The sequence below is a fragment of the Protopterus annectens genome, chromosome 12.part0, assembly GCF_019279795.1.
Source record: "Protopterus annectens isolate FY-2018-M chromosome 12.part0, PAN1.0, whole genome shotgun sequence".
Taxonomy (NCBI): domain Eukaryota; kingdom Metazoa; phylum Chordata; order Ceratodontiformes; family Protopteridae; genus Protopterus; species Protopterus annectens.
The window spans coordinates 1,513,192,384-1,513,209,632 of record NC_056746.1 but is presented as its reverse complement, the minus strand read 5'-3'; the positions used below and the strand labels follow the sequence as shown (position 1 = coordinate 1,513,209,632).

The 17,249-nt window shown below is 33.6% G+C and overlaps 1 protein-coding gene across 1 annotated transcript in view; it reads right to left on the bottom strand.

Moving 5' to 3' along the window:
* LOC122817266 (MYCBP associated protein) overlaps positions 1–17,249 on the bottom strand; it is a 2,683,797-nt gene that overhangs the window by 1,739,885 nt on the left and 926,663 nt on the right. Inside the window, exon 6 of the mRNA XM_044090481.1 lies at positions 16,427–16,542. Within this exon, the coding sequence (XP_043946416.1) occupies positions 16,427–16,542 (116 nt within the window). The remainder of the gene's footprint in view (positions 1–16,426; positions 16,543–17,249) is intronic.

Sequence of the window (17,249 nt, the reverse complement as noted above, 5' to 3'; positions counted from 1 at the left end):
TACAGCAACTGGCAGTGCAGTCCAGATGTTAAAATTCTTGTTGGACAACTCCTTAACCAGTGTGTTTTCACAAATTTACAATGTGCTGTTAATTATAGCCACCACACCAATGTCAACTGCTGAGGCAGAAAGGTGTTTCTCAACATTGAAAAGAATTAAAACTTATCTTCGTTGTACAATGGGGCAAGATAGATTGAATGCTTTGGCTATGATTTCCATAGGAAAGGAGTTCACGCAGAGCATAACTAACTTCAACCAAAGAGTTATTGATTTGTTTGTACAAAATAAAGACAGACGAATGGACTTTATCTATAAGTAACAGAGGAACACAATAAGCACTTATTTGGTACTATACTACAAGCACTTATGTAACCCAGCCACTGGGGATGCACAAGCCAGTGCATTTTTTCGTGCCGGTCCCAAGCCCGGATAAATGGGGAGGGGTTAAGGCAGGAAGGTCATCCAATTGACATGTTGGACAACAATACAGATTTCGATACTGCATTGGTCGAGGCCCGGGTTAACAATTACCACCACCAGTACTGTTAGCCAACAGGGCACTGGCAGAAATTGGGGGGCGGCTACTATTGGCTCTAGAAGAGGGGGAAGGCATGCCCAAAGGTGAGATTGTTGATTTGGACATGTGCTGAGGAGGGATGCTTAGTATATTGGGAGAAGGATGCTAAGGATGGAGCTGCCAGGGAAGAAGAGGAAGGACTCGTAAGGTTAGATTTATGGATGTGGTAGAGGAAGTGATGTGGTGACAGAGCAAGATGCAGAGGACAGGAAGAAATGGAAAGAAATCTGATGTGGCAAACCCCTAACAGGAACAACTGAAAGACTACAAGCATTTATTTGGAACCAGGTGGGGTTCACAAATAGTATTTGCTTGGGAAACTTTAAACTGTCCCTGTTGAGCCTCCATGAGAAAGGGGGGGAAGAAATCCAGTATGACCTGATGTGTTCCAGACCACAGCTTCTCCTCGTGCAGAAACAGAGTATGAAGTACTGTTTGCAGTATACCGCAGAGGTAAGTGTTCAAACTAACGTGTGTGTGTATACGTATGTAACAATGTGTGCTGTGTAGAGTATTCAGCATGCACCATACTGACTGAGCATTTATTTCATGTAAATAAGTAAGCATGTCAAGCATTGATACCATTGCACCATAGCCCCACCCGTTTGTAGTTGACCATACCCCTTTCTGTTGGCCCTGCCCATTCAGCTGTCTCCTGCAGCCCCCCTTTGATTTGACGTCACCAGCCGCCACTGCTTAGCAGCAGGAGAAATATGCTTAGTCTTCTGCTTCTTTTTCTAAAGGAACATCAGCTCTAACTATTTTAAGCAGTTAAGACCCCTGCCTACACTCAGTAAGCATAGTGGGAATCTCCTCCCTAACAAGGATTTGCAGAATACCCCTAGGCTCTGCATAAATAATCAATTGTAGTTAACCCCTGAACATCTGAAATGGACATTTGCAGAGCCTCCAGGGATGTGCGAGAAGCCAGATCCATGCCAGCCTCTGAAGCAGTCACAGGAGTGGAATCCAACTGAAAAACTGGGTGGCCCTCCAGGCTTTCACCAGTCTCGAGAGAGATGTCAGGTGGAGGTGATACAGCAGAAGAATCTGACCAAACTTTCTTGGTCTTCTATTTCACAGACGGCTAACCCTCAAGCTGGGACAATTCTGCCATAGTACCCTAAGCCAGCAATTTAAGACATTGATTCTCCAGGTAAATAGCCAACGAGGAGAGCCAACTAAGCAAAGTTTTCAGGACAAACACCTTGTTGTGAGAAGTACCTAAACAAAACAAACATTGCTCATGACAGTCCTTATGGGGAATCTGTCTCCAACACTGGAATTTCCCCTTTCTGCATGCCATGTAAACCAACAACCAGCAAAATGTAAGAGAAGAAGGAAAAACCCCAATGAAGCACTTATCTGAAAAACCAGCAGACAAAAGAGCATTCAGACCAATGATCAAAGGTGGCATTCAGACTGGCAGCAAAGAAGTTCTGAGGATCATGCTTCTGCATGTCACCATTATGCCCTACTCCATGCATGGGGAGCATATGTGTGATGTACAACATCCCTATTAAAACCTAATGCATTGCTAAACTGGCTAGACGTCGGGCTGTCCTAGGCAAGGGATCCCTACTGTAAGAAATACTGCAACAGTAATATAGAAGGACATCTTCAACAGGAATCTGTTGCAACCATTTGACATCATTTATACTGAAAGGACAGTTTAGCAAAGAATGCAAGGGAAGGAAAAAAAGCTTTGAGATGGCTTCAGTCTCAACTGAGATAAATGTGTTTGAGCTCTTTTATTATTAAGTTTGTTAAATTTTTAATTAATTTACTTGTGGAAATCTTGTTGTTAGGTTTACTGTTTAAACTTGCTAGTCTGCTTTACAGCTGTTCACAATAGTTAAACAGATGGGCTGATTTCAGTTGTTATTTTACAGCTATTTACATATATTACTTTCAGTTTTATTCCTAAGAGATTAGAAACCATTGACCACTGAGTAGTGCTTGCTAGGGTACTACCTCTACTAAATCTGTAGCCTTACTGGGAGACTTCAATGCCCAGGAGGTCACACAGAGGCACACCTGAGTAAAGAAAGGCCTCCTAGCTAGGTGTTTGAAAAAAAAATCTAATAAATAAATACATTAAATAACCAAAATAAAACGTTGGGATGTAAAAGTGAACAACATCAGAAGAACATGAAAGGACAGGCTGGGCATGAAGTCTGGGAAAGTCAGTGGTGATCTATGCAGTGTGAGAGAAGGTAGTTTGGCTCAGATGGCAGAGGACATGGGGTCTGCAGGTGAATGGAGGAACTTCACTGGAAAATATGGAAGCCAAAAATGATAGGGTACTGTCCAGTTAGATGAGAAATGGTGTGTGGAAGAAGAGGCAATAGAAGGCTAGTAGAGAGAATGGGGAGGAAAAAGGTAGAAGGGAGAAATGCAGAGGACAAAAGAACATGCACAGAGGTACACAGAATAAGGAAGAAAATGGAGATGCAGCCATAAAAGTGAGGCCAAGGAGAGGGGAGCCAAAATGGGGGAACATATGCAAACAACATAACCAAGAAAGGATGATAGAAGTGCGCAGGGAGGGTCATTCGGACAGACTGAGTGACAAAGTGTAAAAGAGGCTGAGATGTAACAGCTTGTAGGAAGAGTTGGAAAAGTTTGGAAAGTAAGCAGATACACCACAGGAAAGGAAGCAACTAGCACAGAGAGTAAGGAGGGGCTGTGAATGTTTGGGCATTCAGTCTACCTTCTCTATTTCCAGTTTTTAAGCTGCCTTTAAACTAAAGTATTTGTCTGTCCTTAACTCCTTTGAGAATTATAGTGATTTTTAATAGCTTTTGATGCCTGCAAAAATGTTTATTTCTTCTCTGATGACAGAGGGGCACCAAAGTGGCTAGTAATAAAGTGTGCCCTTCCCATTATCAATTGAAATCACAATGTAGGAGTCCTGGAAGAAAATCTATGCCTTTTCACAAATGTCACAGAGACAGTGGTTTCACACAACAAAGGTTGAGCAAATAAAAACAACTTTGAAAAACGGGAAGAAAAATAATCAAAAACAGAGCAACTTAGGCTCCATGTGTCTACTGTACGGCCCTGTGTAAGTTACTTATCCAGTCAGGGCTACTGGTCTCTTCCTGAAAAGGCTCCAGGTGGATCAGTGTTCTACCCTGTTTTAACATTTTTTTTTTAAATAAGGCACCTGAAAATCAAAATTCCAGGGAGATGCACACATCTGGAGGGGAAGCTACAGAGTTAAAAATCATGTTTAATATTTACCTGGAGGCACAATACATTTTTGTGCTGGTGATCACCTACTTGTAATAAAATAAATTGTTTTTAATCCAAACCTTGCTAAAATAAGTATTACAATTCCTGAAGTTTCAGAAGAGTCAATAAAGCAGCTATGAATGTCTTGCCCCAGTCTATACACCCTGCTTGGATGTACTGACATCATTCAAGGAAATAATCACTGATTAGTTAAATGTGCAAACTGATACACAGTTGTAAGCAATTTGTTTTATAAAAGAAACTAACTGATTTACAATTGTTTACCAATTAATACTTCCCCACACATATACATACCTGTTTCGAAATAAAATAAAAAAGAAAACATGGAGATCAAAATAAAAAAATATATAATTCTAGGGCTTATCATTCACAGAAACAATCACTAATTTCTGTAAGCCCTCCAAAAAACCATCATTAATATGAAAAAAAGTCCCTGCCAAAGTATCAAAATTCATGACATTCACTCTGGACTGCTACATAGTACAAGAACTTTAAAACTTATTACTGTAGCTTTATGTGGATTAAAAACATTTCCTTTTATTAAAAGTGGGTGATCACAAGCAGGAAGATGTATTGTGCTTCCAGGTAAGCATTTTTTACTAGTAAAATGCATTAAACCTAATCTTTAACTGAAGCGGAAAGGAATTTGACTGTAGATATGGCCTAAAGGCAAGCTAGCAATGTGAAAAACAGCAAGGCAGACTGGTGGAATATTGAGACATATGTAAACAAAATCATCAGTTAAAAACAAGATATTGACCCTCTGTACAGAAAATCGGAAAGGCTCCATATGGAGTATCCCATGTTATTCTGGATACCACACACTTGAAATGATATAGACAAAGCAGAGACATTACATAAGCAGGCATCAAACGGGGGAGGGGTGGAATTTCTGCATCAAAAGTTATACAAAGTGAAACTGGAAAAGTCTTGAAGAAAGTAACTTAGAGCATAAAAAAATAATACCTGAAGGTCAAGCCACAGGCTCCACATGACTGTTATGTGTGAAAAAACAAACACAGATGAAATGATGACTAGAGGCTGCAATCTGAAGTAGCAAGGATGGAGAAGTGGCTAATGGGAGATACAATAATACAATAAAGTATTTGTTTTTTTTCACAGAAAGAGAGGTGACTGCTTAGAAAAAAATAGAAAAGGTTGTAAGATCAAAATAATGATGGAAGTCATTAAAGTACAGGAGAGTCATCAGACAATTTTTTATAGGGCGTGGCCAAGATGAGCACAGAGTAGCAGCTCTTCTTATCAGCTCTGCCTTTACAGAACTTTATTGACAGGAAATATTGATATAAACTTCCCTAATAATAGTTTTTTTTATTTTAATTAATTCTTTAAAATATATATTAGGGTAGTATATAAAAAATTTCAAGTGGATTTTAAGTTTTCCTGTCAAAGTTACACTTGGAAGTACTACAGTAAAAGAACAGGATGAGCTTCACTAAATCTTCTCATCAAAATACAATTATAAAAAAAGAACTACAGTCATTACTAACTACTATTCAGGAACTAAGTGTCAAGATAGACAAAATGGATATAAAAATTGACAATTTCAAAGAAAAGAGTTTTCACCAAATGGACATTCTACATGAATATTTATTGCAACAGAGGAAGCAGATTTCAGGAATGGAAACTGCATTAAGTGATATGGATAACAGACTTCAGGAGAGTGAACATAATGTTGAGTTCCTGTTAAAGCAAAATTCTCTTTTTCAGACAAAGGTTGATGACCTTGAGAACAGGTCCCATAGGAATAATGTGAGAATTTTTGGCTTACCGGATAACATAGAGGGAAATAATATGGAAACATTTTTATCTTCCTGGTTGTCTGAAGTACTTGAACTGCCGGAGGCTCTTTCATATGGTATTGAAAGAGCCCATAGATCAATGGTGACATCTAAAAACACCAAGAGTAATTATACTAAATCTGTTATTGTAAAGTTCCTATCAGCCCATGATAAGGAAATGGTACTAAAGACTGCGTGGGCAAAATCCCCAATCAAACTGAAGGACAATATTATACGCTTTGATAATGACTATTCTTCTTCAGTATTATCAAAAAGGAAAATTTTCTTGCCTTTAGTCAGAGAACTAAAAAAGAATAAAATAAAAACCCATTTGCTTTTTCCTGCAAGACTGAAAATATTTTATCAAGATGGTTTTAAAAATTTTAACGATCTAGACAATGCAATAACTTATATAAAATCTAATAACATACTGGAAAAAGTAGATGAAATGGAGTGGGCCAGTCCTAGTCTTAAAAGGAATGCTGAGAACAACACTTGGAAAACATTTGACCCTAAAAAAAAAAAAAAATCAAAAGATGAATCATAACAAGTACATATTTGCACTTGATTCACTCAGTTGGGGAAATGAAACTGGACATCCAGGTGAGCTTTTGGTATTATATTTAATATAATGTAAATTGGTTAATTAAATAGTTGTCTATTTTGTTTTGTAGAATAGTCGTTTGTTGTTTTTTTTTTTTCATTTGTACTATTTGTTTAAGATTAATTATCTTAATGTTTATTGGTTTGATTCCCATGGATGCAGTGATTCTCCTGTCTCGGATATCTATGCTTCCGGATGTCTTGTAGTGGTGCTTATCATTAGGGGGCGTATTTGTTTATCTTGATTTTGGTTCTTATAGTGTTTGGAAAACTTTTATTTAGTTATAATTGCTGTATTTGTATTTTAGTTGATTTATGGTTAATTGTTTGATAAAGGAATCTTGTATGATGGCCTGATGTATAGTTGCAGAATTGCTGTGCTAGTGATGGTACTTCTGACTTGGGATGTGAGTGGCAGTGTGGCTGGAGTAATGGTAAGGCTTTGTTGTCATTTCCGAGTTGTTGGTGTGTTTATTTGGAGGCTCTGGTTTGGTGCTCTAGCACTGTAGAGACATGTGTGGTGTTGTTTGTGTTAATTGTATGTTTTGGTGCCTGTGTGCTTTGGTCGGAGATTCACCGGAGAGTCTGGTTGATAGTGTGGTCAAGCTTTGCTTGATAGCTGTCATTGCTTCGTGTTGTGTATGCAAGGTTTTTTTTTCTTTCTTTCTCATCTCTCTCGGTATAGAGGGAGTCTCGAGACATTGCCTTATATGTAGTTAAGTAATGTTTTACTTACTATTTCCCACCGGAACTTTGAAAGCTTTATGTTCATGATGAGCTCGAGACTGTGATATCCATCACGGCTGGAAAGCTCAGAGCCTTCTTAAAACGTCATCATGAAGGTGACGGAAGTAAATTGATCTTCTGATCCTCACCAGGAAGCTACTGACTCAAATTTGTTTCCTCATACAGCATACGGAAAGAAGATATAACTAGATTACTACTTTCAACTTATTGTAAGACATTATATGCAATAATCTCTTAAATAAATAGGGATTATACTACGCATGTAGCCTAAATACTTTTTCTGATCATCATAGGTATTCTTGAGCCTTATGTATTTATAAATGAATAGTATTCTCATAAAATATTTGCTTTATGTATGACAAGGGTGCCGATATCTTGATTAGAAATACTAGTTGTGATGTGTATATTTTTGGAAGATTTAATAACGCTACAAGCTGTTTATATACTTGTGTTACATGTACATTTTTTATAACTATTGACTTGCTGAGAAAATATTCATGAAGCATTTATCAAAATGTTAAATGTATAGACATATATAATAGGTTATCTCAGTTATTTTATGAATGCATTTGTGTAATAGGCTGACAGGGATGTACCACATAGGCAGCAATAATATTGCAAGGACAGGTGCATTAAAAATAGTTAGATCTGTTTATCATTAGAAAATGTGAAATTTTCATCTTTTGTTTTGTTAATGAAATAGCTTTTCAAAATTCAAAGATAGTATAAGCTATAAATGAATAATAAAAAGCTCATTATATTTAAATAAGGCTTTTATATAGTATACAGAAGCTATTTAAGCACCTTGCTTCTTTGAACTAATATGACCTTTTCACTAGTTTTCAGTATGGTGATGGACCCTTTGAGGTAACTCAAATTAATGCAATGAATGGAAGATCAGACTTTTAAGGTTTATTAGTCACTCTTCTATGAGAGACTGCACCGGGGTGTTTGGTTATAAGAAAACTAGCAGGATGTTGTTGGTTTTACTTCTTGATGAGTAATTCAATATATTTGGTTTCTGGCAAAGAAATGCAGTGTTAATTTCTTTCAGAACAATCAGTATGTTAGTAGATTATTAGTAACATCACTTTTATTAACATCTTATTTATTAGCTGCCAATGTTAGTGGTTATTGAAGGCCCTTAGGTGATTCATTTACAACTATGTCCCAGTTAGCTGATCACCTATGGCAGTACTATATATCACACTTCAGCCTTTATTAGCCATATTTCGGTAATAAAACAATGCTATAGTCTCTTTTTAAGGTTCTTATCAAATGTGATTACTTTAAAACAGAAGAGTGAACTAATAGATCATAGTAGTTCTTAATAACCTACTAACTAATGTAAGAAAATTCTGTACTTTATTCCTAAGATGTAGCTGACATCAATTTACTAACTGACACAACATTATATCTATACATTTGGTTCATACAAAAAAATTGTTTATGTTATTGATGAGAAACCTTATTTTTATAGTTATGACTATAGACATTTAGGCAGGTGCTGATTGGATGCTGCTTTTGATAGGAGGTCGATTCGAGTGACTCATGTCATTCGAATTAGGAGTTTTAAACTCCAGAGGGGTTCGGGTTGGTTATTTTGTTTCATGTTTATGTTATAAGTATGTTTGTTCTAATGATCATAATAGTATTCCTATTAGATATATTATTGTGTATTTCTTAGATCAGTATGTTTATATTTACATCATTTAATTTTCAATGACTACACTAAAAGGTATATCAGTTAACATTAATGGTTTAAATAATCCTAATAAAAGGAGGAATTTAACTAGATATCTTAAGTTACATAAATCCCAGTTAGTATTTTTACAAGAAGCTCACTTAATAACAGAGGATATATTCAGACTTGAATCTAAAACATATAAGATTTTAGTAAGTTCTGAACATACTAAGAAAAAGAGAGGAGTAGCTGTCCTATGGAACAGCATAATGCCTTTTCCTAAAATAATCGATACATATAAGGATAATAAAGGAATGTTTTGTGCAGTCACCATAGAAATTAACAGTAAAATTTTCACATTGATTAACATATATTGGATCCCAGGGATAGGGATAAACACAGTGAAACAACATCTAGATCAAATTGTACTATTGTCTAAAGGGAACATTATTTTGGCAGGAGATTTCAATTGTATTCTAGATTACAAAGACTCTAGTACTAATGGGAAGAGAAGAATATCTACATCATCTAAATTATTAAAAGACTTTTCAGATACTTATTTTTTGAAAGATATAAATTATTTTGCAGATACTACTTCTTTGTTTTACACCTTTTTTCTCATAGACATAACTCATACTCGAGCATAGAGTTTTTATTTCTAATCATTTAACAGATTCCTTAAACAAATTAGCAGTGATTTCATGTCCTTTATCAGATCATAATTGTATAATTTTTGAAGTGGTAGTCAATCCAAATTTTAATATTCATATAAAAAGGATCCCAGTTTATATCACAAAATTAAAGGATTTTAATGATTTCATTTCTACAGAAGTACAGAACTTTTTAGAACTTAACAATACTAATGATATATCAGAAATTTACATATGGGATGCCCTAAAAGCTTATCTATATAGTAGGATATTGAATTGGTACAACAAAAAAAAGAAAGCTTGGGATAAAGAGCTGCAAGATAAACAATGTAAATTAGACACTTTAAAACTTAGTAATATGGGTGATAAAGATATATCAGATAAAAGAAAAGAAATAAATATGTTAAATAATAAATATCTAGAAATTAAAACATAAAACTATGATCAATATTGAAAAATTAAAGTTTATAAATTTCTCTTCTAACCCTAAATTCTTAAAAATTCTTGCTAATAAAATGAAAAGATTAAATAGATTTAATCATATTAATGAAATATTCTCCCCTAAAAAAGGAAAAATAGTATTGGAAAATTCATAATATATTAACTGAATTTAGAGAGTTTTTTATAAACATCAACCAAACAACTACTGAAATTAACTCTAAAGAGGAAATAAAAACATTTATTAATAAATACACTAAAACAAGACTTTCAGAGGAACAAGGGATTTCTATTGATAAACAAATATCTTTCAAAGAACTTTAAACTCACATTATCAAATTAAAGCAAAATAAAGCACCAGGTAATGACGGCATCATTCCTGAAATTTACAAATTACTACCTATAAATGCTCTAAAATTGCTTTATAAAGTATTTAATCTTGTTCAGGACAAAAACATAATTCCACCTTCTTGGAAATACACTTTTATTTCTCCTATTTTAAAATCTAACAAAGATCCCTCTAAGTGTACCTCCTATAGACCCATCTCCCTAGTAAACACTGATTACAAATTATTTATGTCCATTTATGCAGAAAGGCTTAAAACACTTTTACCCAAATTAGTTGACAGTGATCAAACGGGGTTTATAATGAAGAGAACTTTATATGATAACATTAAAAGAATATTAACTTTAATTGATTCGGTGAAAATTCTTAAAACAAATTTAACCCTAGTTAGTTTAGATATAAATTGTGCTTTCGACTCAGTTAAATGGGAATATTTGTTCACTCTATTAAAGGAATTAAATTTCTCCAATAATTTTATCAATCTTATCACTCTGTTATATGAAGTTAGCCAAGCTTATGTTAAAATTGGCACTAGTATATCTCAAAATATACCAACAGTAAAAGGTACTGAGCAAGGGTGTCCTTTACCCCCTCTTTTATTTTCATTAGTTATGGAACCATGGGCAAATTTAATAAGACATGATACAGATATTGAAGGATACAAGTTAAACCCCACTATATCATCTATAATACAAATGTTTGCAGATGACATATTGATTACTCTTGGGAGTAGAAGGGAATCTATACAAAAACTTTTTAAAAACATGGAATATTTTCAAAAAAAATTCCAGCCTTACTTTTAATAATAATAAAACACAAATTCTTTTAACAGGTTCAAAAAATACAATATACCTGATGAATATAATGAATATAATGAATATATAGCTCAGTCTCAACAAATAGCATATTTAGGTATAATTATTACTAACAATATTAAAGATACCATTCAAATAAATTATAATAAAAGTCTATTACAGATAGAATATTTAATAAATAAATGGAACTTATATCCCTTTTCTATGGATGATAAACTTTTAATAATAAAGATGATCCTTCTCCCCAAAATCTTATATATAATTCAATCTTTATCTATACCTCCTTCTTACCAAATAATTAAAAAATGTAATTCAATGATTCAGAAATTTTTGTGGTTCCCAAATAAGCCAAGGATTGCATTAACATACCATATGTATAATTGTAATAATGGGGGTATAGCCTTACCAAATTTAGAAATGTATTCAATTTCATCAGTATTCAATACAATCTCTCATCTCATTGATGTGGAATATACTGCTAAGTGGAAAGAGTTTATAGAGGTATTGTCACAAAATACCAAAGATATAAACAGTTCCTATAAGCTAAATATAATTAATAATCCATTTATTTGAAAGTTAAAAGATTATATTTCTGAATTTTCTTCTCTGAGTTTTAACTCTAAGTATATAGTTTTTCTTTTAAAATCATTTAAAAATGTTATATTTAAATATAATATATATAAGGAATGTTTTTTTTACTCTTCCCTATAGCCTACATACACAGATCTATTTCTCTTCAGATTATACAAAAATGTCTATATTTCAGCAAAAGCATTTAACATTTTGGCACCAAATGATGATAAATAATGAGATAAAATCCAATAGTTTACTCTTGGAAGAGTATAAACTTGATTCTTGTTTATGGTTAGAGCTTCAATAAGCTAGACAATGTGTATTAAATACATTGGATTCTATAAAATACAACAAAAAAACAGGCTTAAATAGTGGGAAGTATACTTGCTGTGTTCAATTCAAGTCAGTCACAAAAGGTAACCAAATGTTCCATAAAAAGAAACGAAGCTGTAACCTACAAACCGCTTTACTTTGCGAACTCTTAATGCAATAAAAAAGAGTCAAAATCACCATAGAGTGTTTATTCGAACCTACTCATCCACTGGGCAATAGCTTGTAGAAAAAACACGCAGCCAGCATGTAAAAATAAATCCAAGCGTCCAGTAGAAACCACGTTTATTAAAATAATTAGAACACAGGGCTAGCGCTTTCAACGAATCTTCATCAGGCCACTAACAAACAAACATACTAGCATCCCTTTTATAGCAAAATGCTAGAGTCAACTATTGATGTCACATCCTGTTTGGACATACTGAAGTCAACTCTGATGTCACATCCTGTTATACATAAAATATTTAAACTGACATCACTTTTGTAGTAAGACGCTACAAACAACTCTGATGCCACATCCTACTAAATGTAAAATCTTATAAAATGTTTTAAATCATTTAAAATATTTAAAATATATATGCAGACATTTTGTAAACAGTGTACAATAAAAATGTTCTAAAATAACATTTCACCCTACTTTAACTGCTGCTGCATGTAACATTCAAAATGTTTTAAAATAATTTAAATATCTATGTAACCATCTCATAGACAGTATGCAGCAAATAAGGTGTTTCACAATTGCATACTATCTTCCTATAAATACTGCACTTATATGCATACTAGTAACAAAAATGGCACGCATGTTTAGTATTTAATAATAAGCGATAATCCCATTTGAAATACTTGTATGTATAAATACATGTTTAAAATAGGGATCAAATAAATAAAGATATTATAACATTTATAGGGCAATTAAATGTGATTTAGATACACATTCAGATAATTATTGGAAATATTTTTCTTTAATTAATAATAATCCCCCTTCTGAGAAATACAAATTTAATATTTTACAATCAGCAAATATGACTACTACTTCTTTAAAATGGAAATTATTCACATGGAGATTTTTCAATAGATCATTTATCATTCCTCACAATATAAGTATACTTTCTAAAAAGAATATAACATGTTGGAGATGTAATATTGAATTGAATGCTAATTGGTCTCATATGTTTTATAATTGCATATATTTAAGAAAATTTTGGGATGATATCAATAATTTGTTGCAAACAATTTTTACTGATAATTTCTTTATATCTAAATCGCTTGTTTTATTTAATATTCCTGTTCCTGATTGTGTAAAAGAGAATAAGTACCCTTTGGTTTGGTCTATAATATATAATTGGAAATCTAGTACAACACCTACATTTTTGGAATTTAAAAATATACTCCTTGAAACGTGTAATTTGGTAATGTTAACTATTAAATCTAGATCATCTAGGAATACTACATTATATAATTCATGGAATATCATCTATGAACTTCTAGAAAAATAGTTTATTGATTTATGTAAACAGATGATTTTTATTAATCCTACAGCTACATTAAGAAATTTTTTTTTTTTGCATGATGAACGTCTTTGTACATAGTTTAGTTACATTGGTTTATATATTAGAAAGTTTTTTTTTTAATTTCTTGTTTTTTAACTTTAAAGAAAAAATGTTATAATTTCATGGAAATATTTGTTCATTTTAATAATTATTTAATAAAATTCTTTGAAAAAAAAAAGACAATTTTTTATGAGGAAGTGAAAAAAATAGTTTTGTTTAGTAGAATCTTTTGCTTAGCCATTAGGTAGGGAAAAGGCAAACTAGGCAGACACTTGGCACAATTAATCTGTAATCAATGTCTAGGTTTCTGCATTATGTTTCTTTGTTTCAGTGTTTCACACGGTTCCTCGAAGCATATGAAAAGATGGCAAAACTTCTGTGAAATTTCAGCAGAATTTATAATTAAGAGATGATGGAAAAAAAGCAATGAATACTGAAGCCCTTAGTCCCATGAAAATGCTTATACTGTTAATGTTCTGGTGTCCTTCTCATGTCATGTTGGCAGTTTGTGCCCTGGCATTTTCATGCATAATCATTTATTTATTTTATTTTACATTTGTTGACTGGGGTAGTCTGACTGGATACATGTCCATTTTCAGTGGAGGCCAGGGGAGAAAAGCTCCACATAACAACATTACAGAAGTGAATAGTACAAACATATTTTACATAGATTTACACAGCAAGCAATTTATAACAAACAATTCATCTGTGATACAGCTCACTTACATTCATGTGTTATAAAGCATTCTTAGACAGATACACTTAGTTGTCTTACAAAGAGTGTAGAGATGGTGCTAATCAGGAGTAAATCAGGGACATAGCCAGTGGGATTTAAAAGATTTTTTGAGAGTTGTCTTGAGTAGGGGTAGTGAGGATTCTTGGGTAATTTGGTGAGGAAGTAAGTTCCATTCTTTCAAATCTCCTTTTTAATCATTTATTTATTTGAGATTTGTTTACAGGGAAAGTCCAACGGGCCCAGAAAGTGCTCATTTCCAAGGGAGGCCCAGGGAGAAAAGCTCCACACTCTTTCAAAAATCAGGTATTTTAAATCACAAAGTATCATGTTGCATTACAAAACATCAACTACAAATATTATAAATCACAAAGTATCATGTTACACTACAAAACATGAGTGAAAAATACAGTAAGAAATACATAGAACATATGTTTCACAGTAGTGTGCAATGAAAAACAATAACATAAGATGGAGAAAATATGAGAGGAAAAACTCAACAGTTATATGTTGCATAGATTAGAATGTGATAAATGAGATTTCAGACAATTTTAATAAGATATTTAAAGGGATATTAGAGATTATATGATTAGAGGCAGTGAAGTCTTAGTATGAGAGATGGTGTTTATATTATGGTTATAGAAGGAAGAAGGCTAGACAGAAGTAGAGTATAAGAAGAGCATAGGGTAGGGTGTCTTTAGGTAGCTTAGGTGAGTAGAGAAGAAAGAGGTAGAGGAAAGGTCTGTATAGAGGTGAACTGGATAAGGTAAGGTATTGGGAAAAACAAAAGAAATGAGTGGAGTAGGAGGTTGGAGAGGGTTGTGAAGTGTGATTTAGGTTGAAGGGGGTGAGTGAGTATAGTGAGTAAGTTCAGCCAGGATTGGCACAGGAGCAGGTCCAAGATTTTGTAAAGTATTCTTTAAGGAGCATTTAAAGGTGGATAGGTTAGAAATAGTTCTGGTGGTTAAAAGGTAAGGAGTTCCATTTTTTTTTTTGCTACTGAGTACGACTATTGGCTTAGTCCACAGGATTTATTTGGTTTATTTGTGGTAAGAAGTTGTTTGTCTTCTTATCTAAAATTTGTTTTTGGAAAATATATGTTGATTAAATGAGTAAGAGCTGGGCAGGCTAATCGATGTGTATGATTTTATGTGTTGTTATAAAATGAATGTAGGAGAGGGGGAGTTCCAGTCAGCTAAAGGTATGCAGAGTTTTACAGTGATGGCTGAAGGAGGATGAATCAATAGCAAACTTGGGAGTTTTATTGTAGCAGTTTTCAAGTTTTTTTTTTTTTTATGGAGGATTGTAAATTGGTAACACTTGGTGCTCCATAGTGCAGGGTAGGCAGAGGGTAGGTTTTGACTAAAGTAATTTTTGTGGGTGTGCTCATAAAATGTTTGTTTTTGTATAGTATGCTTAGTTTTGATGGGTTTTCTTGATATTGTTTTGGATGTGGGGGTCAAATTTAAGATTATCATCTATTATGACTCCTAATAATTTGGTATGGTGGAATAATTCAATTTCAGTGCTATTTGCCGAAAATATTTTGAAAGATGCTTTATTAGGAGTATGAGTTTTTGAGGTAAAGAGGAGGAGTTTGGTTTTTGGGGGGTTGAGCAGAAATTGTACTTTTATAAGCCAGGTTTCAATGTAGACGACAGTTTGTTGAGTGATTTCTTGGAGGTGATTTAAGGTGTCTCTATACCTTAACTCTTAACTTAGTCACTGATTTTGGCAGCACCAAATCTGTTCATGTCTACCATCCTTGGTCTGGTATGACTTGGCTTTATGACTTGCAAAGACTACTGCCTGAAATTCATTTAACACAGGCAAGTGCATATGTCTCTACTGATGTTCCTTACTGCATCCCAATCTGATAATGTTGTGTCCAACTTCAGATAGACTGTATAAAATCTGCTACTGTAAATAATCTTGTGGATAAGTCTAGTCAAGGATGGGAATACAGCAAACATGCTTTACTTAACATTTAACATATTTACAGCTCACACTTATGGCATCACCTGTTTTAATATTTTTTGAAAGATCTAATTTCCTGGTTTATTTTTTACACTAGGAATAATATACATATACATGACTCATCAAGTAAATTGGTGCCTTGTGTTCTTTTAATTCTAAATAAAAATAATCACACTGTACTCCCAAAAGATTACTTTTTCAGATGGCAATATGATAACACAGGTAACACTGAGGCAAGTAAAAAAGAGCTATGACCAAAAGATTACTTTTTCAGATGGCAATATGATAACACAGGTAACACTGAGGCAAGTAAAAAAGAGCTATGACCTTGTGGCTGTCTCACCTTCCCATAGCCCGTAGTAGGGATGCTGTGATCAATCAGCTGCCGTTGTTCCTGAATAAGCCTGTAATCCTCAGACTGATTCATCAACAGCTTCTTCACTGGTTTCTGAAGCAGTCCTAGAAAAAAAGACAGGATTTAGGGGCATAAATGCAGTAACAATGTATGCAGTTTTTGTCTGGCAGTTTAGCAGACAAAACAGAGCTGCCAATGAATTTCATTCTGTAGTCCTTGGTTTGACTCCCTCAGCCTCCATTTGCCTACTGTCTGACTCTTTGTAAGTCACTTAACCAGACAGTGCATGTATTCTTTTTGCATACATCTTAAACTGTCCTTACTTTATGTTTTTTTTAACACCTTTATTGAATTATCACTTGTGACACAGGCAAATTTACATTTATATAAAAGCAATCAAAATGTATTAAGTTCACGTTTACAAACATTATACTTCACATATATTAATATATATAATATCACTTAAGCAACATTACATAAAGTATTCAATTCCTGTCATTTTTTTAAACAAAAAACATCTTTATTAAACCATCACTTACGGCATAGGCAATCATACATTTATATAAATGAAAACAACCCACACCGACACATGCTTTGAGAAATTATTGCCTGTTCTGTAACGTACCCCTTATTTAGGGCATTATCATTAAATATTAGTCTTTATCATTCTTGCAATAAGAGGCTGAGAAGTGTAGAGCATTTTATATATTTGTTTACATCTATTTGTTAACTAGAACCTATGAGCATTAAGTTTCTAGGCGTAAAATGGCTCACAAGGGCAGTTAGCCTAGTACTAACCTATGAGGAAAGG